The sequence below is a fragment of the Zeugodacus cucurbitae genome, chromosome 2 (assembly GCF_028554725.1).
Source record: "Zeugodacus cucurbitae isolate PBARC_wt_2022May chromosome 2, idZeuCucr1.2, whole genome shotgun sequence".
Classification (NCBI taxonomy): Eukaryota; Metazoa; Arthropoda; class Insecta; order Diptera; family Tephritidae; genus Zeugodacus; species Zeugodacus cucurbitae.
In genome coordinates, this window is record NC_071667.1 from 31,121,453 (window position 1) to 31,148,640 (window position 27,188).

The 27,188-nt window shown below is 36.3% G+C and overlaps 2 protein-coding genes across 2 annotated transcripts; one reads left to right on the forward strand and one right to left on the reverse strand.

Annotated features, from left to right (window-relative positions):
• Positions 1-2,744: 2,744 nt before the first annotated feature.
• LOC105215739 (callisulfakinin) lies at positions 2,745-3,349 on the forward strand. The gene has a single exon (XM_011189833.3). It carries the CDS (start codon positions 2,795-2,797, stop codon positions 3,230-3,232), a length of 438 nt encoding a protein of 145 aa, XP_011188135.1. The 5' UTR covers positions 2,745-2,794; the 3' UTR covers positions 3,233-3,349.
• A 12,309-nt stretch (positions 3,350-15,658) lies between these two features.
• On the reverse strand, positions 15,659-26,112 carry LOC105215740 (uncharacterized). The gene is made up of 2 exons (XM_011189834.3): positions 23,711-26,112; positions 15,659-17,612 (listed from the first exon to the last, which is right to left on the reverse strand). The coding sequence occupies exons 1-2, from the start codon at positions 24,525-24,527 to the stop codon at positions 16,420-16,422; spliced, it is 2,010 nt and encodes a 669-aa protein (XP_011188136.1). The 5' UTR covers positions 24,528-26,112; the 3' UTR covers positions 15,659-16,419.
• Positions 26,113-27,188: the final 1,076 nt, after the last annotated feature.

The window sequence follows — 27,188 nt, forward strand, 5'->3', positions numbered from 1 at the left end:
ATTCTTGATTGAGTATATTCCTGTAGTGAAAAATATTATTAGTCTCAGAGTTTTGTTTACAACTAAATTTGGATTACAACTAAATGAACCAGCCCGATTGTGGTATAGCAGGGGTCAGTTCTAAAACGATTTAGTATTATTTTAGTAAAGAAATGATGAGTTGTATTTAAATGTATTATTCAAAAACGGATAAGGTTCTCATCTTGTTAGAGAGAACATCATTTAAGAACTATAATCAAATGGGCTCGAGGTTCAGGCTAGTTTTAAAGTAGATTTCAATTATTTCACTTCACTACCCAGTATATACTTGCATATATGAACGAGTATTTATTACTTATTATATATGTACATTGTTTAGAGTTTTTCATTGTTGTCCACTTTAAAGAGTTTCCTTTTATGAAACCAATCGATAGCTGTTCTTTGAATAGATTGACTGCGATTAAGTTATTCGTTTAACATAAAGATATTATTTCTTTCAAATGTTCTTTTAAACATATTACATACACGTACTTCTTATGGTGTCTATCTACAATATTAAATTTGTATTCTAAATGGGAATATAGTGAAGAATGTTTATGCGTATTGAAGTTGTACCGCAGGTGTACCAAAAGTTTTAGTTTTCTTCTAGTTCTGTTACACACGCATACAAGTGTAACCGATGAACCTGTAAAATCCGGTATGCGAGTGCATAGCTGTGCCACATTTTCGTTGGCTCCAAAGTGTTGTCTACAAAACACTAACAGAACTCGTGCAGCATAATCTAAGTCTGATATCGAATGCCATATTACCGTTAAACGGAGCATCGCAATATCAAAATGGTGAAAATTGTTTCATACTCACGTTTTTGCCATCGGAAAATGCGAGTGTGCGCATATGAGCGTATGCTTTGGTGGTCCACGCATGAAACTAGTGTGTATGGAGATGCAGTTGTTAAAGAAAAGAAGCGATCGGACCAAATGAACCGGTTTTTATCTGATCATAGTGACCGTTTGTTGCAGCCAACTATCGAACACAACAAGCAAATGCAGCTAAATTACCCCGGATTAATGAATATGCTCTGCTGAACAGTGATACGAGTCACCTTGATCGGTTATTTAAATGCAGATTGGTGCATACATATGAGGAAATAAGTACACGCATACTCGCGCATATACACCGATAAGCTAGTACTCTGACATTTGTCTCGTACAGTACAGTATTCTCGAGTAACCATGTACTCTGCAAAATGAATTGGTTAATATGCTGTATAAATAAATAAGAAATTTTGTGGACACGAATTATAAATGTTCTTTAAAATGAATTATAAAGTTTTTAAAATAATTATGATTCCATTTTCTTACATTCTGATTTAACACTAAGTTCTTTCCCTATCTCAACTAATTTAGAAATATTTCCGCATAATTGCAGCAGAACATAAGCTCAAGTGAGAGATATGTTTTAAATTAAATCAATACTCTCATAATAGATACTTTAAGCTTTATGTCTGTCGCATGCAACTGACAGACAACAACTATGATTGTAAACACATATTCCCTGGCACCAAAGTAAAATTTTGGACACAGTATCGCACTAAGGAGGGTAATATTTGGAAGGTTATTTTGGAAAAATGGTTGTAGCCAGTCACCTAATAAGTTTTTTATATAACTCCCAAACTAACAAAGCTATATAAAGAAAACTTATTGGATATATTTCTCTTTACTATCCCATCATAAACTTTGAAAATGGATATTAACCACGCCCACCTACCCTACAGGGTTTGTGTTGGAAACTAATAAAAGTGCGTTAGCTTACTGACGAAAAACGTCAAAAGCACTAATTTTTACAGAAGAGATGGTAGAGAAGAGATACACTCAGATTGGTTTAAAAAATGAATAATGGGTATGGCGTTCTCCACATTCGGGACTAAAAATGTCGTTAATTGAACTACGCCACATTTAACTATGAAAACTTGATATAAAGGAATATTAATAAAAATTCGTGGAAACAGGTTCTTGAGTATTGATATCCCCTTAGCCCCATACATCCAATATAGTGATGAACTCGATCAGTTGAAAGTGTGAATGGAGCCGTTCACGGGCCACTCTTACATATATTTATAAGTATGTGCATAGATAAATAGAGATAAGTTTAAGGAAAATATTGTGGGAGAAGTTAAATTCAGAGAAACTTTATTTTTTTCAACCATGCATATTTTTAATCACATGCAGTGGTATTAGAGTAGTATCTTCATATACTATCCAATATGCTCTATGCAAATACGTATACTTTTCCGTCAGACAATTTTTCATTTATTTTCGGTTTATTTTAAATATTTCAAAATATTTTTAAATTTCCCTCTATGACCGAAGCTTAAATATCACTTATCAGTCCTTAAAAAAGCTATAACGGGATGTTGGAAATGCTTCAATATTTATGTTGACCATGAAAAAACAAAATTTTTCTCGTCACTAAATATTAACCTTTCGACTAAATATATATATAAAACGTACACCTCATAGCTCCACTTTTAATATATCAAAACGGAAATAAAGCGTTGTTTGTTTAGCGTCTTGCAGTCACCTGTCAATAACATGTCAAATTATGAAGAGCAAATTGTAATTGAATTTCCTTAGATAAGTTATAAGCTCAAAGTGGAGGTGTGAGATGAGCATCAGTATTAGAATATTAAAAAGGCTACTTCTATTTCATACATATGTACATATAACCAAATCAGACAGTGTTTTCTATAAAAGGTGCGTTCTTATCGGTTGTTTGAAGCATTCAGAGCAACGCATCCTCCGTGAAAGCAGCTGAAATGGCTCAAATACTAAACAAGTCCAGTGTGGCAGCAGAAGTAGTGGCTTTTGCGCTGATTGTTTGCATTATTAGCAATTCAGCGTTAGCAAGCAACTTAGAGGGAATGCAATCGGAATCGGAATCACACGATATGAATTCGAATAGTGGTGGTATAGGCTCTGGTGGCGTGCCGCTGGGATCGCTCAATGATATCAACGGCCGAAGAATATTTGCGAATCATCGCAATTTGCGACCGGTATACGGTTTTGGACCGAAAATGTTGCAGGTATCTCGTTCTAAGATACCAATCGAACTAGATTTGTTGGTGGAAAACGAAGAGGGAGACCGATCAAAGCGTTTTGACGACTATGGACACATGCGTTTCGGCAAACGAGGTGGCGAGGAACAATTTGACGATTATGGTCATATGCGATTTGGGAGAAGTACTCAAACATAAACTATGTAAATTCACTGATCTCTAAAATGTTGACAACTGGCTAACTGGATGTAAATAAATTAATATGTATAGAACATTTATCTTAATAAAAGTAAAAAAGTGTGCACTTGAACCAAATCATTGTGTTTTTTTCTTTTCACCTCGTAATCTGCTATTAAAAATGGTGTAATCGGGAATTTTTTTCCAAATTTTTTATAAGAGTGTACAGCTACAGGCGTTCGCCGATGATATCGATATCATTGGAAACAACACCCGCGCCGTTAGTGTGCCTGCTTTTTCCCGCCTGGATAGGGAAGCGAAGCGAATGGGTCTGGTGCTGAACGAGGACAAGACGAAATATATCCTGTCATCAAACAAACAGTCAGCGCATTCGCGTCTTGGCTCCCACGTCACTGTTGACAGTCATAAGTTGTAGATAATTTCGTATATCTAGGCACCAACATCAACACCGATAATAATGTCAGACTTGAAATCCAACGCAGAATCACTCCACCTGTTGGGTGCTACTATGGACTGAGTAGGCAATTGAAAAGTAAAGTCCTCTCTCAACGAACAAAAACTAAACTCTACAAGTCCCTCATCATTCCCGTCCTACTTTATGGTTCAGAAGCGTGGACGGTGTCAACATCCGATGAGACGGCACTAGGAGTTTTCGAGAGAAAAGTTTTGCGGAAAATTTATGGTCCCTTAAACATTGGCAACGGCGAATACCGCAGACGATGGAATGATGAGCTGTACGAGTTATACGACGACATTGACATAGTTCAGCGAATAAAAAGACAGCGGCTACGCTGGCTAGGTCATGTTGTTCGAATGGACAAAAGTGCCCCAGCTCTGAAAGTGTTCGATGCAGTAGCCGATGGTGGAAGCCGAGGAAGAGGAAGGCCTCCACTCCGATGAAAGAACCAGGTCGAGAAGGACCTATCTTCACTCCAAACATCGGAGTTACGGGTGAGTTAGATTGAAAGATTGATTTATTTGAATATTATTATTTGATGTTATGTCATCCGGCATACGCTTTTGGTTCAAGAAAGAGACAGTTAATTATACCGGTAATATTCGATGAATGTGAAAACTCATCAACTGGTGCCCATGGATTTCGTTTTCAAACCTGTAAACTAAATTTTTTCAATATTCCGTTAGTTTTGATGAGTATACGTCACACCCTAATAAATCCATTTGATCACCCATTATGAAAGTAGTTTGAGCTCTTCAATATAAAAAAAATAAATTGGTGTTTTGTTAATACCCAATTCTTAAAATACAGGGTGTCACATACATATTACAATTTGTTTTATAAGTAAACAATAAATCATGAAATTATGTTATATTAATAAAATATTTTTTGGTTTCACACGCTTTCGTTTAAAATTTGTAACAAATTTAAATTATAAATCCCAAAAAGTTCTTTCAACGTTTGTGCACAGAGCACGTATATCGTTTACGTTCGTATATAATTTAAATACGTTCACTCATTATCATTGCATACTTTTAGGCGCACATAATACTATTTAATCGTCAACTCGGAATCACCCTGTTTGAATGACCATTTGAGAATGAACTTCGGTAATGAATTTTTTCAAAGATCTTCATCTATTAAAGATATCGTGTAAATTATTTACTTAGTAACTACAGTAGTATTTCGAAATAACGAACACATTAATTGTCAGACCAGTTCGTTATGTGGAATTTTTCATTAAATCGAGTACTCACTTAGAGGTAAGTTTTCCAATAAAAACGAGTTAAATAACCAATAATTGCAATATAATAAATAATTCGTGAAAAAAAACATAACAGAACAATTCAAATCTTGACTTCAAGTAAGTAATGTGCTTAAAAAGCGAATTCACGTTATATGAGATCAAAAAATTTGTTCAGTAGTGTACTTAAATTTTATCAGATAAATTATTCCAAAATGGACTAATTCAGGAAATTCTCCACTATGGAATATTTTTCATATTTTTTTAAAAGGTTTACGGTTTAACTTTTACATTAATTTTTTTTCACAATTGTAACACTTCTACATCCTTTTTGGTCTGATCAATAATTTTAAGCTTTTCTATAAATTTCAATATTTTTCTTCTACTAAGTTTTACTTTACACATGCCTTTTGGAAACGAAAGTACAGTAGTTTTCCGAAATAACGAACACATTAATTGTCAGGCCTGTTCGCTATATCGAATTTTTCGTTAATTCGAGTACTCACTTAGAGGTATTTTTATCGAATTAGTTATATATCCGTAAATTGCAGTTTAATAAATTGTTTTATTAATTATTTGTTAAAAAATGAAAAACCATAACAAAACAATTCAAATCTAATAAATTCTTCCAAAATGGACCAATTCTGACACTCATCCTTCTATTTGGTGCTGATCAATAATTTTAAGCTTTTTTATAAAATTGAACAAATTTTTAATTTGCACATTTCTTTTGAATTTTTTTCAGTTTTATTTTTAATTCTGGTTCGATATTATTTGATTTTTTCCTCTTTCTTCGTATGTGTTCTTCATGTTGTTTGTTAAACTGAGTACTTACAAATTCTCGGTGTTCGTTATTTACGGTACTCAATGTAACAAATTTGCTTGTTCGTTATAAGCGGTTTTCGTTAAAACGAATATTCGTTATTTCGGAAAACTACTGTATTACAAATCGTAAAAACACTAAAAGGTATGAATATACATTGCTTCTTTTGAATTATTTCAAGTTTTTTTTTTTAATTCTGTCGTGGTAGTATACTTTATTATTTTTATTTTAAACTCTTTCTACATATGTATGTCTTCTGTATGTTGTTCGTTAAACCGAGTACTTAGAAATCCCCGATGTTCGTTATTTAAGGTACTCAATGTAACAAATTTGCTTATTTGTTATAAGCGGTTTTCGTTAAAACGAATATTCGTTATTTCGAAAAACTACTGTAGTTGTATGTACTGGTTAAATATTGATATTAACATCATATGATTATATGTGGATAAAATTTACAGGTTTGCCCAAATACATCTTCTAACTAGATTGCGTTATTTTAGAGAGTGTTAACTATTGCATTATTATAATTTTTGATTAAATTAAATTATAAATTCTATTTTGTTCATCTGTGGTTATCTATATCTGTTTGTCCGTCCGTTCATATTAAAATCTGGCGTTGTTAATTTTCTGTAAAGATTGTGACTCCGTCAGAATATTGGCGCGAACAAATCAAATCTCATATTTTAGCTACTTCTCGAACAAAATCAACCAAATTTTTGTATGAAACATTGCCTTGACATCATGTTAGAGTGTGATAATGAACAAACTCGGACAAGAACCACGACTGCTTCCCACATAATATGACTTCAAATTCAAATTCCATCAGATTCTTCAACTGTGTAATATATAAATAAAGCTTCAATGAAGATATCGGATTAAAACTTCGTCAAGTTCCGGGTGAATTGAAAATGACGGTTAGTGACTTTGGTGTCCGAAAATAAATTAACAAATTTTTCCATACCGTAAACTTATCTACGTCTTACATAACCCAATTTTACATAACCAATATACAGTATGTATGTATGAATAAAGGGAGGATGGAGTCATATGTAGAAGTTCACGTAAGTGAGGAAAGTTTCTGACTGTCATTCACTTGGGATTGGCCAGGAACGATTCTTTTACATGTGGCTCAAGCAGCTCACGACTTCCGGTCTTAGACCAAGTATCCTCTGGGTAGCCAACAGACATCCGTTTGGAGGCGAGCTAAAGTGAGAAGGCGAAACCCGCCTATGCGGTTGTGCGTAGGGTTTGGGACCCACCACATAAAAACACCCCCCAATGAAAAAGAAAAAACAGCCTCGGATGAGAGACCCCAATTTTGATGACGACCACTGCAAACGTTTAAAGGACTACGAAATAAGGGCATGCACCTGGAATGTCCGGACCCTTAATTGGGAAGGTGCCTCTGCCCAGCTGGTTGATGTCCTCGTAAGAGTAAAGGCTGACATCACCACAATCCAAGAAATGCGATGGACGGGACAAGGACGGAAGAAGGTGGGTCCTTGTGACATCTACTACAGCGGCCATATAAAGGAGCGCAAATTCGGTGTGGGGTTCGTGGTGGGAGAGAGACTCCGTCGTCGAGTCCTGGCATTCACTCCGGTGGATGAACGTCTAGCCACAATCCGCATCAAAGCGAGGTTCTTCAATATATCGCTGATTTGCGCCCACGCCCCGACGGAAGAGAAGGACGAAGTGATCAAAGATACCTTCTATGAGCGCCTAGAACGTACCTATGAGCGCTGCCCCCGCCACGATGTCAAAATCGTGCTTGGCGATTTCAACGCTAGGGTGGGTAAAGAAGGTGTCTTTGGCACAACAGTCGGAAAATTCAGCCTCCATGACGAAACATCACCAAACGGTCTGAGGCTGATCGACTTCGCCGGGGCCCGAAATATGGTCGTCTGTAGTACTAGATTCCAGCATAAGAAAATCCATCAAGCTACTTGGCTGTCCCCGGATCGAATCACTCGCAACCAGATCGATCATGTTGTGATAGATGGACGACATGTCTCCAGTGTTTTTGATGTGCGTACGCTTCGTGGTCCCAACATCGACTCGGACCACTATCTTGTAGCAGCTAAGATACGCACCCGCCTCTGTGTAGAAAAGCGTACACGTCAACAAACACAAGGAAGGTTCGACATCGAGAAGCTGCAATCACAACCGACAGCCGAACGATTTTCTACTCGACTTGCACTCCTGCTCTCTGAGAGCACTCATCAGCATCTCGGTATAAGGGAGCTGTGGGACGGCATATCAAACTCCTTACGTACAGCTGCAACCGAAACCATTGGTTTTCGGAAAAGTCAAAAAAACAGCTGGTATGATGAGGATTGTCGTCTCGCAGTGGAGAGAAAACAGACTGCCTACCTCGCAATGTTGCGATCGACCGCAACACGAGCGGGATGGGAAAGATACCGAGAGCTGAAGAGGGAAGCGAGACGCATTTGCAGACAAAAAAAGAAAGAGGCCGAAATGCGTGAGTATGAAGAGCTTGACAAGCTGGCCGACAGGGGTAATGCTCGAAAATTTTACGAAAAGATCCGGCGACTAACTGAAGGTTTCAAGACCGGAGCGCACTCCTGTAGGACCCCCAGAGGTGATCTAGTTATTGATGACCAGAGTATACTGAGTTTATGGAGGGAACACTTCTCCAGCCTGCTGAATGGCAGTGAAAGTACAACACCAGGAGATGGCGAACCCGATTCCCCAATCGACGACGATGGAGCAGATGTTCCATTGCCCGACCGTGAAGAAATTCGAATAGCAATTACCCGCTTGAAGAACAATAAGGCGGCGGGTGCCGATGGATTACCGGCCGAGCTATTCAAATACGGGGACGAAGAGCTGATAAGGTGCTTGCATCAGCTTCTTTGCAGAATATGGTCGGAAGAAAGCATGCCTGACGATTGGAATCTCAGTGTACTCTGCCCAATACACAAAAAGGGAGACCCCACAATTTGCGCCAATTACCGTGGGATAAGCCTCCTCAACATCGCGTATAAGGTTCTGTCGAGCGTATTGTGTGAAAGACTAAAGCCCACCGTCAACAAACTGATTGGACCTTATCAGTGTGGCTTTAGACCTGGAAAATCAACAACGGACCAGATATTCACCATGCGCCAAATTTTGGAGAAGACCCGTGAAAATAGGATCGACACACACCATCTCTTTGTCGACTTTAAAGCTGCTTTCGACAGCACGAAAAGGAGCTGCCTTTATGCCGCGATGTCTGAATTTGGTATCCCCGCAAAACTAATACGGCTGTGTAAGCTGACGTTGAGCAACACCAAAAGCTCCGTCAGGATCGGGAAGGACCTCTCCGAGCCGTTCGATACCAGACAAGGTTTCAGACAAGGTGACTCACTCTCGTGTGATTTCTTTAACCTGATGCTGGAGAAAATAATACGAGCTGCAGAGCTAAACAGAGAAGGTACAATCTTCTATAAGAGTGTACAGCTACTGGCGTACGCCGATGATATCGATATCATTGGAAACAACACCCGCGCCGTTAGTTCTGCTTTCTCCAGACTGGATAAGGAAGCGAAACGTATGGGTCTGGTGGTGAACGAGGACAAGACGAAATATCTCGTGTCGTCAAACAAACAGTCAGCGCATTCGCGTCTTGGCTCCCACGTCACTGTTGACAGTCATAACTTTGAAGTTGTAGATAATTTCGTCTACCTGGGAACCAGCATTAACAGCAATAACAATGTCAGCCTGGAAATCCAACGCAGAATCACTCTTGCCAACAGGTGCTACTAAGGACTAAGTAGGCAATTGAAAAGTAAAGTCCTCTCTCGACGAACAAAAACTAAACTCTACAAGTCCCTCATCATTCCCGTCCTACTTTATGGTTCAGAAGCGTGGACGATGTCAACATCCGATGAGACGGCACTAGGAGTTTCCGAGAGAAAGGTTTTGCGGAAGATTTATGGTCCCTTAAGAATTGGCAACGGCGAATACCGCAGACGATGGAACGATGAGCTGTATGTGTTATTCGACGACATAGACATAGTCCAGCGAATAAAAAGACAGCGGCTACGCTGGCTGGGTCATGTTGTTCGAATGGATGAAAGTGCCCCAGCTCTGAAAGTTTTCGATGCAGTACCCACTGGTGGAAGCAGAGGAAGAGGGAGACCTCCACTCCGACGGAAGGACCAGGTGGAGAGGGACCTGGCTTCGCTTGGAATAACCAATTGGCGCCAAACTGCCAGAAGGAGAGATGCGTGGCGCGCTGTTTTGGACTCGGCTATAACCGCGTAAGCGGTGTCTACGCCAGTCAAGAAGAAGAAGAAGATGTATGAATAAAACATTAGTGTGAATTTAAGGTGTGGCACAATATAAAAAATAGTCCAAATCGGAAATATTTTTTCAAGAGCCCAAATACCAATTATGAGCACCACAGTACCTATGGATGGCGTTTTAGCAAAAATATTCATAAATCTCGGAGGTTTCTTAATGAAATTCAGACGATCTCTGACTATAATATGTGCTGGAATATGATTTAGTCAATATTTCTACTAGCCCTAATCTACCTGATAATAAAGATGATTAAACTTACCGCACAGATATATGTTGGATATATTGGAATTCTAAGCTACATAGTTTAAGCTGTACAATTCCTTCTGAAGGTACATATATACAGTTGGAGATCATGTCCCTAGGCTTCTGTTTAAAAAAATAAAGCAATGATTCATGATTATTTAGATTTTTAAAACTTTTTCCCGTTATATTTTCTTGGTAGTTTTTTACTAAGTGTGTATTGCAATAATGGTCAATTCTTTCTGGTTTCCTGTATACGCACCTCTTTTATTTCCTGTCTTTTTATTAAAAATAAAATGGATGGACAGAGGAGAAAGTATACGCATTTGTCGGACATTGACGATTGAATAACTCATAACTGTTTATTACACAAAAGTCCTAGTCCCTATTTTCCGTAGTTATGCGGCACTTATGCTAATTGATTTCAGCTTGCCCTTTCGTCCAACCCGCTGCCCCCCTTTCGCATCATACATGTGTACAAGAAATCGATTGTTGATGTTAAATCAGTGTTGCTGGCGTAAAAATCCATGTGCTGACCAGATTGTCCGCATTCCAAAGTTCGGAGCGTACAATACAAGTATTCAACTCGTAAAAAAAACTATTATATATTAACAGCTACTAACATACATATGTACACATACTGAAGATACACGACTAGCAAGAGCGTAAGCAAGTGTCTAAAACAAACTGGATTGCTGTAAATTCACCATATGGTAGCAAATGAGTGTTAATGTTTGGTAGACATCGTCCCACCGCAAAGACGCGATTGCAGTGGATATGTGTGTATGTGAGTTGATTCAATTCATTGGCAAAAATCTAAGATTTAGATACACGGTAACTAAATGAATAGATTACTGGTCAACCGCATATACAACCTGGCCACGCATTCATATACATATGTATATAATATGTACATACGTATGTGTATTTACATCTGCGTTCACAAGTGCAACAATTTATTGAATGAAATAATAAAAATATTGATAGACAACATTCCTCAAGAACACATATATACATACATACGTATATGTTTATGTATGTAGGCAAACAAACAAGCATGCATACATATGTAGTGCATATGTTTACATGAAAGCTAGCCATCTAAATATATGTATATGTGCATACCCAACTTTCTGCACATATTTCTCATTACTACCTCATTATACATCATGAAAATGGATGAAATCGGAAAATAATCACGTCCACCCCCCATACAAAAGTTAGATGGTACAGTAGTGCTGCACCCAGATTGGTATAAAAAATAATAATGGGCGTGGCGTCACCTATTTAAGGGCAGAAACCATATCTGAAGAACTACTCGACCAATATCAACAAAATTTGGTACGTTACAACAACCTGTCGTTATACCTTGAAAATGGTTAAAACTGGCTTACTGCCACACCTAGTTCTCATATAATACAATTTTAAACTCCATACAAATCAAGAACAAATGAAGATTTCGGAATAAAACTTTGCACTAATTTAATCTAAAAATGTCGAAATCGGAATATAACTATGCCAGACACCAGATACCGAACATGCCGATGGATAATTTTTTACTGAACAGATGTTTAATAGAAATTCAGAGGGTATCTTTTTCTTCTAATAGTTTGTTTCATTGTAAAAAATGTGTAAAATCGGATCACAGCCTGGTTAGTTTCTTGACCAAACAAGGAACATCGACACCCTAATCCTTTCTTAGATACTTTTTATACATTTACATTTTTTATTACTTTACATTTTTTTAAATAGCAAATAATACTTTGGAAAAACACTTTATTTGAGTATATATAATTGAACTTGCATATTTAAAATAAAACGAATAATGTGAATTACTATTTCAACGAAAAATATTTACGGCAATTGAAGACTCAATTAAACATACTAATTTGTGTGGGAAACACACTGCGCAACTCGACCTTAACCGTTTACCGCTTTGTTTTTTTTTATAATCGTTGACAAATTTGACAAATTGTTTGGAAGCATACTGTTTTTAAAATGCTGTTCCCGTTAAGCAGTACAAAATTTGTTAAACCATTTGGTGGTTTGGCTAGCATTCAAAAGCCAATCATTAAAACTGGATTTATGTACCTAAAACTTTACCAATCTCATATTTCTTTCATGAACAAACTGATGACAATTATTATGAAGAACTTAACATAATTACTTTTCAACGATGTTATAGATGAGTTGAACAACGCACTTTCATAGCACATTGTAAAAACACAAAAAAAAATTGAACAAGAATAATATTGAATTTTCAAATAATTATAAAAACGATCTGGAGCTTAAAGATATCGTGTAACACTTTTTGGTATATTTATGAAAATATATATATTATAGTCATCGAAGGTCAACCTGTATTTCGCAAGTTTGTGATATAATTAAAGATATTGCATTCCTACAACAACTGCTGCATTATCGATGGCTTCAGATAGTTCGCATTATATAGGGCGTACTTTACCATACACAGATTCCTATGCACGTACATAAATATGTATGCATATGTAGTACATTGCAAGCGAAATGTTTGCATTTTCGGAATGTGTTTTGCACCTAACATACTTGTACTCGCAGCACACACAAAAGTAGGTAACATTCCAAGGCCCCTGATTTGAAATTTTGGGCTCGGCACAGTTGATTGTTTAACGCGCAGCCGCATGGAGAATAAACAAGTTTGCAGTACTTAGCTAAATATAACTTTGTAACAGTTGTTAAAATTTACTGTAATAATGATAATTAATGTTTTTATTGTTTAACACTTAAAAACATGAATATTTGGGAAACTGTTTCACCGATAAACGGACTCTGCTATCAATAATTTCAACAATTTTATTATATCAGTAGCGCGAGTAAAATAATTATACAAGTATATAAGAGATAAATTCTAAACAACTAATATGTTTGAAGAACTGGAAGTATGCACTTCTAAAGTTTTTGAGCAACTCTAAAAGATAGAGGATACTTTAAATCATATTCTATAAATTGTACTTGGTAGACGCAGAATCACTCTTGCCAACAGGTGCTACTTTGGACTGAGTAGGCAATTGAAAAGTAAAGTACTCTCTCGACGAACCAAAATCAAACTCTACAAGTCGCTCATTATTCCCGTCCTGATGTATGGCGCAGAAGCGTGGACGATGACAACATCCGATGAGACGACTCTTGGGGTTTTTGAGAGAAAGGTTTTGCGTAAGATTTATGGTCCTTTGAACATTGGCAACGGCGAATACCGCAGACGATGGAACGATGAGCTCTACGATTTATACGACGACATTGACATAGTTCAGCGAATAAAAATACAGCGGTTACGCTGGCTAGGTCGTACGAGTGGATGGAAATACTCCAGCTCTGAAAGTGTTCGATGCAGTACCCGCTGGAGGAAGCCGCAGAAGAGGACGACCTCCACTCCGGTGGAAAGACCAAGTGTAAAGTGACCTGGCTTCACTTGGTGTTTCCAGTTGGCGCCAAAAAGCAAAAAAAAGGAGGAATGAGCGCTCTGGCGGATTCGGCTAAAATCGCTTAAAGCGGTTCCTACGCCAGACCGCGCCACTCATTCCTATATACTATATATATATATATATAATATATATAATATAATATATATAGGTCACTTAGTAAACTTTTGTTTATTGAGGCATATGTTTTCATGACATATTAAAAGCTCTTACATTTGTTGAAAAATCATAAAAAATTACATCAAAACACTTTCGTACCGATACACGTCTACAAGGTAGTACAATTACTATCAACTCGTTTCGTTTAGACAGAATGTCTCGCAGTATTTTCTCTATCATTATTGGTTTAAGTGATTTATTGACAACTTCATGTTAAATTCAAACCTTAACACATTGCCTGCCAAGCGGTTTTGACGAAAACCTTCCCCGGGTGCCAAGCACACAAGCACATTTTTTGTTATAAACTTGTGTAAATCGGGAATATATTTAATTTTTTAATGTTCCCGAAAGTTTTTTCGGCTTATTTCTGGTTTTAAATTTTTTTTTTATTTTAGCGATTTTGTGCGACATGGCACTGATCAAATGGTACGAAAATGTACCTCGCGGTACTTTATTATTATCTGTTTTATTTATTCCATAAAATTATTTTACTTTATTAAAATGCCAAACAAAGTTGAATGTCGAACTTCCCTGTCGCACATTTTCGTGCGACGTGGCATCCCATGAACACTCATGTGTGGCACGAAAACGTACGACATGGCAGGCAACGTGTTAAAGAGAATTTAGAAAATGGTAATAAATTGGCAAACACTTAAGGTTATCTTCTCTTGTATAAAGATTAGTCTAGTTTAACATTGTGTAATGTGATCGAGCACAAATGAGACGCTCTTTGAATACTCTTCCATTCAACATTTTATTTATATTCGAGTTAATGATTTTTACAATTTTTATTAAACATTTTTGGCGATTTCCTTTACATACATATAAACTAATATTAATATTTGTTGGAAATTGCAAATTCAAATATTCTGCATATTGCATAATTTATTATAGTAAATATATGTGTATGCATTTAACAGTATGGTAAATATTATATAAACCTAATAAGGCACACAATTTTCATTGTATAAAAAAACGAAACGAAAAGTCCTTTTAAAAAATATTCTTATATGTACATCATAATGTGTGTATCCACTATATATGTATATTGTTGAATAATAAAGACAATATACATATATATTCCACATAAATATTTATATAATCATTCAAATCCATCGAAATTATATTGAGCAATTCTATTGACCAGCATCGTAATTTTAACTAATTCTACACATTTGTTTTGAAAGGCTTACAGAACATTTAATAATCAATTAATAGATTTATTACACTTATTTCCTAATACTTATATACAATACATAAAAGTAAATTTTTGATATTGTGTGAACTATGTAACGGTTCATAACTTTCTGCAGTAGAACGCGACATTAACAACTATTCATTAACGATCATATTCTTCACCGCCGTTCTCAGTACGCAGTAATAATTATGTCCAGCTTGTGTTAGTGGTCGGGTTTAAGGGCATTGCTGATCTGAAACAACCGACAGATGTTTTGTGTCTAGTATTTGGACAAAACGCGAATTTTTGAAATGTTTAGGCTCATACACATCGGTATGTGTATAAATAACTATATATAAATATATGGAATTTTACATATATATTAAAATTATTTGCTAATTTGTTAGATATATAATTTGTACATACATATGTACATAATTACATGCAAATATTTACAAAGAAACACAGTATCCCCATGGTAAATAAGCATACGCGAAAGTGGTATTCTATAAGTTTAGCATTTGGAAACGATAATCCAAATCCACTTATCCCGACATACAAGTGTTTGTCTATATGTATGACTAATGCAAAATGTGCCTTCCTTCTAATACACAATCAGTCCATGTACAGGTATACGAAATTTTTGAAATCGCACATGATGTAGTTTGATTCTATTATTTAGGGAATACTGGGTTTAATTACACATTTATCTAAGTTCTGCCTTTTCTATATTTATGTATATTCATTAACTGTGAATTATGTAACTAGCTGTACCATTTGTAAAAGTATTTTCACTGTAAATATATATGTATGTAGGTGTGTGTGTTTGCATGTATGTATATACTATAAAAGGCAACTTCGTTCAGACAAGCGAAAACTTATCCGTCATTGGTTTACTCCCCATTACTTCTTTGGTTTTACCTTCCTATGGTTTCGATTGGTTATAGGTCCTTGAATGAATATACGCAACCATATACTTATTTGTCAATGTTGGTATTCATGTACTCGTTTGCTTTGACAACATCTCTAAATCTCTAGCCGTTTACTAATTTATCAGTTTGTTCATAGAGGGGCAGATTGCATGTTTTAACTCCATTTGAATAATATATATTTTGTATACCTGTTTTTTTAATGCTGATTCTAGGGTGCATACAAAAATATATATCATCTAATCGAGACTTATGTATATATACATATTTATATGTAATTGAATATTTACATATTTATATAGTCGCATATTTATATTGATATTTAACCATAACAAATATTGTCAATTCTTGTGTCATAGTAGACAGTGCAATCGATCAAAATCGAAACAAAATTTATCTTCGTGGTTTACCAAAGTTACCAGCTGGACCCATGCTGTTGCCATACAAGGCATTTGTACCCCCATTCCCATAAATTGCTTGCTGTGGAATGCCGGCTCCTCCGTCATTTGTCATATGTTTACGCTGCAGTGTCGTTGACGACATTTCTCTTTCGGGTCCATCATTTAAATCGAGTCCGGCAACCATTTGTGCAATTTCTCGTTCTTTCTTCATGTCAGGTGGATTAAATTGTAGACTAGCTAACGAACCATGACTACGGCTGCGGTGTTCCTGTCTTATAGAATAGCTAAATGCTCGTTCATTTAAGTGACCTTTCCTTCGATAGATACCGGTACCACCAGGAGATTCTGCGCCAGAGTTTACGCCATCGTCCAAACCATTACCCATAGATACTGCCAATTTTCGGTTAGACATCGCTAGTGGTCGTGGTTCACCGATCAACGATTGCGCAATAGCTGATTGTGGTGGTGGTGGTGGTCCCATGCCTTGGTGGTAAGCATAAATCGGCGGTACCATAGGTAAACCAACCGGTATGCCACTGCTCTTTTTATCTTTCTTCTTTTTCTTTGTAGTTCGGGAGGATTGAAGTGTGGCATACTGTTGTGACATCATTACAGGCATTTGCATTGGAATACCCATTTGAGGTGGATGCATCATTTGTGGTGGAGGTGGTGGTGGCATGCCGGGGTGATGGAAATGTGGTTGGGGGCCCGGTGGTCCTCCATGAAAACCTCGATGGCTGATTGTGTGATAGTTTCGTGCGCCATGTGGTGGTGGTGGAAATCCTCCTGAACCCACAGCTGGACCATAAATCACACTCCCTGAAGCGCCTGCATAAACACCCGGCCTTTGCAACGTGCCGGGATGCATCGGTTTCGGGCGTATAAGTGTTCCGGAAAGGCTTTGAGTGCCAGGCGTTTTTGATAATTTTTTATCTTTGCGCTTTTTGTTAGGTTCCTCTCTCATTGGTGGGGGCGGCACATCAATCGGTGTGCTAATTTGACGCGCTCTCACAGGACGTCCCAAAGTAGATGTATTGCCCGAAAACACTTCATATGGACTCTCCATTGCAATGGCGTCAAGTTGATCTTGAGAACCATTCCAGACTTTGTGATTCTCATCTCCATTGTATATCGAATTCTCTCCATCATCGACAGCTACGTTTAAATCAGCGCTACTTCCATAAACTGTAAAGAAATAAAATACAAATTGCTTGAGTATCGTACTTGTTAACATATATGTATAACCGTAAATATTTCATATTTATAGGGTATTTAGTCAAGTATGGCTACTAATACTAATAAATAATTTCTTCGCATGGCGCAGAACCTCTTTCGTATGCAATATGAACTTTTCGGTATTTTTTTTCTTGATCTATTTTATTATTATCTACCGAAGGAAGGAAATGTACCCACAAATATGCTATACTGTGACAATAATTACCTCATTGAATCTACAAATAAAATCGAAAGTAAAATATAATATAAATTGCAATAAACGCCAAATATAGTTAATGATGTTTATAACCACGAACAACTATTACGAGCATTAATTTTTATTATGCATAAAAATATTGATTTATTTTAAAAGAAATTCGTTTTCTGCTATAAACAACACGGTGCAACCACCATGCGGTGCATGCGTGCATGAAATCGTGTTTCCGCAACACGATATGTGCTGCATAGATACATAGGTGAGCATGGATGTAATAATACGGACGAATTGTTATTGAATTGTTATTTAACAAATAGTTGGCTTTGAAGCATCGTTGGAAAATTACATTGTTATTGTTGGGGAAACAATATCAGATGAGAATATTATCAGAAGTTTTATCAGCGCAGTGAAGAGTTTGAGAAATCCTTCTAGAAAGATGCACTTGATTTTGAAGATAGTTTAATACCGACTCTCAAGAGAAGCGGGAAATCCGAGTAAGCGTTATTGGATGTTCATTTCAGCAGTTTGGACGGAAATATGCTCATTCATTACATGCGATCTCATATCTTATCTCAATGTAACTAATTATTGTAACCGAATAATTTATGTGTATGTATGTAATTGGCGTTGAACCGTTAGCCGGTTATAGCCGAATCGATAAGAGCGCGCTACTCCTCTCTTTCCTTCGCAGTTCGGCGCTAGTTGGAGATTCCAAGTGTAACCAGGTCGCTCTCCACCTGGACCCTCAAACGAAGTGGAGGCCTTCCCCTTTCTTGGCTTCCTCCGTCGGGTACTGCATCGAACACTTTCAGAGCTAGAGTGTTTTCGTCCATTCGGACAACATGACCTAGCCAGCGTAGCCGCTGTCTTTTTATTCGTTGAACTATGTCAATGTCGTCGTATAACTCGTACAGCTCATCGTTCTATCGTCTGCGGTATTCGCCGTTGCCCATGTTCTGAGGACCATAAATCTTGCGCAAAATTTTCCTCTCGAAAACTCCTAGTGTCGTCTCAACTGATAAATAATTTATACTTTCGCTATTTATTTATTATTGAAAAGTTATAGGCCGATTTCAAAAATAAATATAAATTTATAATCGTCAGTTTTCGATTATTTCATTAATATCAGTTGATTTGTTATATGTAAATTCCATTTCAACAAGTTTCAATAAGACATGATCTCATCACTCAGTTTTTTTTAATAAATCACAAAATCTCATTGAAAAATGTATGACTCAACATCTTCATATTTATTATTTACAATACGTATGGTTGCTTATAAACGTAAGTGCTATGTGTTTTAAATCAAATATCAGAAAAATAGAAATTTGTGCGCTGCTAACACTTAAAAATATGTACTATAAAGACATGTTAGCCATATAAGACTGACTGAAATGTATGTAGTCTACAAAAACGTTTTTTCCTTCGTTATTTAGCGTGAGATAATATTATTAACATTTCCAATATTTTGGTATGGACTTTTTTCTAAAGCAATTATTAGGACATTTAGTTGAATATATCTATTCCACTCCGTAAGCAAAATACTTTCAATTGGCAATATTGTCTCTCATGAAATTATCTGGAGTTATTTGCATGATAACGTTTCGTAAGTTGTTGCTGAGTAAAATAAACTTTGGGTTGTTAAAAAAGATTTGTATACCAAAGTTGATGCGAAGAAAAGAAAATCACAACTGAAAATTTCAAGTTAATTTAAGTAAATAGAAGCATCAATATATCAGAATATTATATGCATATATGTATATGTGATAAATGGTTTATGTAGTTTGAATTATAAAAAATTAAATAAAAATATGCAGATATACGCCGAAAAGTTACGAATAAAATTGAATAACTGTATGCTGTATTGTTCATTAAACTTCAGGAAATAAATTATATTTGGTGAAATTTTCACATATATGTATATGTATAGAGCTGTGCTTCTAACTAAGATGTGGAATGTGTATATTAAAAACGTAAACACGTATTTGCATATACGCATACACACACACTCATAAACCATAACCAACCCTGCAGGAAAATTATGAAGTAGTCAAATTCAAATAACAAATACACATTTGTACATAGACTTATTACGGGATATATATTGTAGGCAATAATAATTCTCCAGATTTTCTGTGCAAATTCGAACAATTGGCAGTCAATTAATGAAATTTTCTGCTGAGAAGATTGGGCGCATTATTAACCGCAGTGGCTATCTTAAACATACGCTCATTAAACTTTCTGATACGCATTTATATGTCCTCATACTAACTCAAATAAAAACATGTTTGTATCGCTCTCGATGATAATCGATTGCCGATTTTGCACTATTAATCGTACTAAATGCACCGAAATCAAACCAGTTCAGAACGAAAGCATTTCCCTGCAGAGAAATTGTAAGCAATTAGCGCTACATTTGCTTAAATAAACGTCGAAATACATACATACAGATGTACATATACAGCTGTGATTTTGATACACACTTGTGCGTGATATGAAATTTACACGTGTAGTTTTTGTTGATCTGCATCCCAATTAACATTTATGGTATTTGTTGCTTTCTGTTATTCGTCTCTTCGTCGCTGTACATGCCTTCACACACATGTATCCAAAGAAATGCTTTCTTTTAAAACCAACAGATAACGCTGGATACCATGTGTTCAATATTTAAATAAGTGGAAAGTGCTGCCACATTTTGAGATGCCTATGCACAAATTTCTCAAGCTTCATGTGAGAGTTTGTTTGCCCATGTCTTCGTATTTGTTTGTACTTAAACATGCATACATAGATATGTATACTATACACAAATAGTTATGCATATACGGCCACTATGTGTCACGTCGAATGACAAGTCAATCCGTGTAAATATCATCAAACTAAGTTATATTGTTGTATGACTTTTCATTGCGAAAATATTTATATACTTGGATTCATAAGTTTTCAAATATGTGTGGCGGGTAAACAAACGGATTGTCAAAGATTACTCTCTCCAAATCGAATAATGTCACAAGTTGAAGAATAGATCACTTTGTACCGCATACAAGTATCAGTGATATCATCTGATATCATCAAAAAATATGGATGTTGGTATGTAACTTAGCACTGCACTAATACTATGTTCGGACCGACATTGAAAACATGTTTTCATAGAAAAAATGGGTTTTCGTACCAAAAATTGTGTTTTCATCCATGCAAAATCTGCCAAACGAAATCATAGTTTTCGCTGAAAACTTCTTGAAAACTTACATTCCACTCATTATAATCGGTGCCTGCTCTAGCTTAGTCGATATTATTGGAAGACATATCTTGCCAGCTCTAAATTGTCATTTGATATTGTAAACAAATTCCACTACTTTGTCAAAATAATGGAGAAACAATAATAAAAATAAAAAAGTAAGAGCTGAGTTCGCGTGTGACCAAACATTTTATACTCTCGCAATTTATTTGTTTAATGTTATTAAGCGTGTCTTCTTTTCTTTTCTCTAATGGTGACTTTTTATAGAGGGTGATTTTTTAAGAGCTTGATAACTTTTTAAAAAAAAAAAACGCATAAAATTTGCAAAATCTCATCGGTTCTTTATTTGAAACGTTAGATTGGTTCATGACATTTACTTTTTGAAGATAATTTCATTTAAATGTTGACCGCGGCTGCGTCTTAGGTGGTCCATTCGGAAAGTCCAATTTTGGGCAACTTTTTCGAGCATTTCGGCCGGAATAGCCCGAATTTCTTCGGAAATGTTGTCTTCCAAAGCTGGAATAGTTGCTGGCTTATTTCTGTAGACTTTAGACTTGACGTAGCCCCACAAAAAATAGTCTAAAGGCGTTAAATCGCATGATCTTGGTGGCCAACTTACGGGTCCATTTCTTGAGATGAATTGTTCTCCGAAGTTTTCCCTCAAAATGGCCATAGAATCGCGAGCTGTGTGGCATGTAGCGCCATCTTGTTGAAACCACATGTCAACCAAGTTCAGTTCTTCCATTTTTGGCAACAAAAAGTTTGTTAGCATCGAACGATAGCGATCGCCATTCACCGTAACGTTGCGTCCAACAGCATCTTTGAAAAAATACGGTCCAATGATTCCACCAGCGTACAAACCACACCAAACAGTGCATTTTTCGGGATGCATGGGCAGTTCTTGAACGGCTTCTGGTTGCTCTTCACCCCAAATGCGGCAATTTTGCTTATTTACGTAGCCATTCAACCAGAAATGAGCCTCATCGCTGAACAAAATTTGTCGATAAAAAAGCGGATTTCACATTTCGAACCGAACACTGATTTTGGTAATAAAATTCAATGATTTGCAAGCGTTGCTCGTTAGTAAGTCTATTCATGATGAAATGTCAAAGCATACTGAGCATCTTTCTCTTTGACACCATGTCTGAAATCCCACGTGATCTGTCAAATACTAATGCATGAAAATCCTAACCTCAAAAAAATCACCCTTTATTTCAACATTATACACATGCTGCATTTCCTTTTTGAATGTGCTCAATTTTTTACATGATTAAAGAACAAAACAATGTCTTCCAATTATGCTGGTCAACTCTCACTAACAATTTGATAACTAGAGTACAGGACAGAATAAATTCAAAAATTTTTTTGAGAAAAAAGCGCTTTAAAATTACATGCAACTCGACTCATGTATTGGGCACAAAGTCCACTAGAAAAAAAAAACAAAAATCATTATATGAAAGATGGTGTAATTCCTGAAGTTTCATTAATATATCAGAAGTTTTACTCAAGTACGGACATACAGATTTTAACTCGTCTCGTCATCCTGATCATTTTGATATTTATAACCCGTTTAGTTTTATGACTTACAATCAACATGAGAACAAAAATTTGATACTTTCTTAGCAACACGTTACGGGAGTATAAAAATGCTCAAATGTAAACAAACAAATAAATTTGTGAATTGTCAATAAAAACGCATCGAAAACACAAAATGTCGGTCAGAACGACTTTGGTTCCACAATCCACAAATTGTATTTTCAAGATGTTTTCAATGTCGGTCCGAAAGTAGTATAATAGTATGATGAATATAGTGGAATGTGTCCGTCAAATTGATATTGATATATGTAAATATATATATCAGGTTAGCAATAATTGGCTGCCTTTAAATATTATGTATAGTATTTTACCAACACCTGGAAATAATTTCTTGCCTTTGAGCCTTTCAAATTGTGAGAGTATAAAATGTTTCGAAATACAACTTTAATTTTTTATGGAGTTTATGTTCTCATAACACTATACGGCAAAATAGATTTTTTTCTGGTTTTTGGACTAAACTATTTTTTCCGTGAGATTGAGTCATAAGCAAGTTTTAATTAAGAGGACAATGTAGATTATATCCGTGTTGTGGATTTTTTAGTAACTATGTATATCCAGAAATTAATAATATTTTTTTAAATCCTTTTTTCGAACTTCGAATTTAAATATTTCGATTTTGGAGACTAACTTAGAAAATCGGAGAATGCAGTTTTTTTTCTTATGGCTCATTCTCTTTGAAAAAATTAGTTTTTCCAACACCCAGCCGAGTGTTGTACCGATTCCGATTGATTACGATTTCTTTTTTTGATATTTTGAAAATGTTAGAAACTTTGGGGTTGGGTTTAAAAGGAAACTTATACCGTGAAAGTTTCCTTATTCAAGATTCAGTTGATATAAAGCCTACATCATAAAGGTTACTTATCATTCATAAAATGTACATACACGTAAGTTTTGTAAAAATTTTGAAAAAAAATAACGACTTTTTATCTATATATACGTATAAACAATAACAGATAATAAAAAATATATATAATATACGAAAATATATACTATGTAGCTTTAAGAGTTTCAAAAACTTACAATTTTTCACGGATGTGTAACCTTCTACGGCGCTACCATTGCTTCCGCCACCGTTCAAGCTGATGCCACTTGTACCGTTAAAAGTATGGCCATTTGATTGACGTCCGACACTGTTTAAGGTGGTGGTACTGCCGGAACGGGAGCGCCAACCAACTTGGCTTGAGGACACGCCCATATGATGTTGATGGTTGTGATGATTACCATTCGACAGACCAACGCCAGTTAAATCCCCATTCGATTTACTACCAACGGCACTCTTTAAAGTGCCGTAAACACTGCTGCCAGCGCCACCACCCGAACTACCCGTCTCCAATTGACGAGCATAAGAATTATCCGCATATGCGTGAAAACAACATCTGACTAGAGCATTTGCGGCAGCTTCACGTTTACAAATAAACACGTGACACTCGAGCACTTTGATGCCAGTGGTGCGTCGAAGTATTGCAGCGAATATCGGCGGATGTTGGGCGCGCGGCATTCGTGCGAATGGCGAGTCTAGCGGTAGGAATTTCGGCTCTGGCTTGGAGTTTCCACGCTCCGGTATTAAAACTTGACGCACAGCGGCGCAATAATGCAGCGACTCGATGGGGAAGAATCGTGTGATTTGTTTCAAATTTTCATCGACGTTCTCGAGCAGAATGCCATTCGACCAAACGCTCAGCCACGAATCTATGCCTTTAGCGCCGACAGCACCCTCCGAAGGATAAAGGCTCCGCAACGGCTCTTGAATACCCTGCAAGCCGTCTTTACTCTGGCGTGGTACCGCACTGCCCAAATAGAGCACTCGGCAGCGACAAATAGGCGTAGAATCACCCATAATTACGTGCTCACTAATTAGCACTGTATAATAACAGTAGTCTAGCTATATGTAAGCTATTCAATTTTTTCTATTTTTTATTTATTTTTTATTTCTTTGTAAATTCCACTTCGAAGCTCAGTTTTGGTTGACACTTGAGAAAAAACTACCGATACGCTCGTTCAAAGAAAGCTCTCTGGCCAGCGCATGTAAGGCAGACAGATTAGTGTCAGCAAAATTTATGCACACAAACGCACTCACGCACACATGGGCTCACAAGGCGTTATTCAGTATTATTATGTGTATATGTTTGTCAAGCAAAAACGTTAACAAAGTTGATTTTCTGGTTTTGATGGGTTTCTAAGTGGTTCTTGAATTTAGCTATTTCATTTCATCTTTTGCCTCTATTCATTTTTTTTTTAATATTTTCATTACTTTGTTGTTGTTTCTTTTTTTGGACAGAAATCTATTTTTGCTCCTTGTGTAACCACGATTATACGATTATATAGGACTTCGCCAACACTCCCCACCGCTGAGACAAACAAGCATTCACGAGATTCTTTCTTAATTATTCTTCACATTTACAGACGCGAACACACACACACGCGCACAGGTGTCCGAATGTGTGCGAATATAGTTTGTACGTGTAAAACTGTTAATTTTCGTACTCATACGTAAGCACTCTGGTAGCAGCACACAACATTTCGGACACTTGACTATAGCATTTCCGTGGCGATTTCGAAACTTGGTTTTGCACTCTTCAAACTATAGTATGCATATGCATATATGTGTACTATAATCTTCACTATTTATCACTTGTTGTTCTTGATTTTTTTTTTTGTATTTTTGGTTTTTGACACTTGAATACTTTAGTTGAAACGTTGGTTCATGTGTTGGTAGTTCAGGTATTTCAACTATTGCAGTTTGTCGACTTTCAAAGCGTCTTGCCCCCAATGAAATATTTACAATTTAGATATATGTATATATGTAGTGGTATATATGTATATGGATTGTGCTGCTTTCGTGTTGCGGTTATATGGTGAAGTGTGATGTTTTTCTTATTGTTGTGGCAAAATAAATATGGCGTCGTTCAAGAATTTCCTCTTTTCGCAAATATCATTATGGACAAGTATGCAGAAACCGCTCCCTAATATACATACATATAGACTATATATGTATGTATGTATATATGTAGTTGGAATTATGGACAATCGCGTTTTTCAGGCTTTACAAAAACATCGATTCTTCTCAATCGTTCGAAGATTTTTGGTTGTTTATTACACGGACGGGTGAAAATATGTAAATTCGTTTTCTGAATTCAAAATTCCACTTTCATTCCAATGGAATGTACGAAAAAACACAATTCAATGTATTTACTCACGACCGTATGCCACGAAATTGGCAGTCTATACGAACCACATACCAACTATATTGTGTGAGTGTATGAGTTAATATGTGTAATGAACAAAAACCGACGATTAAACGAAGGTTAGCTTAATCCGTTGATTGCGCCAACGTTGTGCACTCAACGCGGGTATACTCGAGAATAGTGTATCTTACGAATGTCTACAATACCTGAAGTACCGACTACGTGGTATTTTCCTCTTCCACTCTGCCTCCATTCGTTGGCTTGGGCCACTGATCACTTGCTTCATTACTGTCTTGGCTGAGAATATGCTCAGGTCAGTAAGCCGCTATTCACAAATACAGTCATAAGAAGTTGATATTAACACCGAGGTTGCTGGTGTTGACTTGAGGTGAGTTTCTTGAATTGCTTTATTCTTTGCATTGCCTATGTATGTGAATATGCGTAAGTGTATTTGTCATTTTACGAGTTGTCTTCCTCTTTTGTAAAGTTTGGAGAGCATGAGAGACCAGCTCTGAAAATGCGAGAAATTTCAATACTTTTGGTAGTAGTGTTTCATTGCGTCTCCGTTTTCGTACCTGTTGATTGCAAAACAGGTATAAAGTAACACCAGAAAGTGCATGCACTCAGTCCTACAAGCATCTACATACATACAGCCCTATTCTGTGCACTTGACAAAATAACAAAAAAATTGAAATTTTTTTCAGATTTTTATCAAGTAAGAATTTTATTGTATTTTTTGACAATTTTGATAAAATAAAAAGCTTCAGAACGCATAGCTTTTCTCCACACGTGTGGGAAACAAAAAATGTAAACAGAAACAGCTGATTTCTGTCCAATTATATTCATTTGAATTGAAAAATTTATTTGAATTATTTTACAACGTAAGTTTTCACATGCATTTCAATATTTGTTGCAAAATAGTTAATAATTTAACTTCAATATCCCAATAAATCCTTTGCTCTTAGTCTAGACGTGAAGTTTCTGAGAAAGCGCAAATATTCCATGCTCCGAATCTAGCCCTATTTTTCATGCAAAAGGTCGTTATTTGGATGAGTGTTTGTTTTAACCGAGCCTTCTTCATTGTGGCTTCGTTGATAAGTTTGGTTTACGATTGACCGGTTATCAGCCTATCTATCCGATTCTGATGTAGCGAGAATTCTGAGATATCGACTGAAGCCTTTCAGGCCTGATGCAAAGTATTTGGTTTGATTTTACAACCCCATTTCTATATATATGACAAGGTTATACCGCATTTACGCGGTCGCCAGAGCCTCACTAATCTCTCTAACCAAACAAGGAGAGCCGCGATGAGT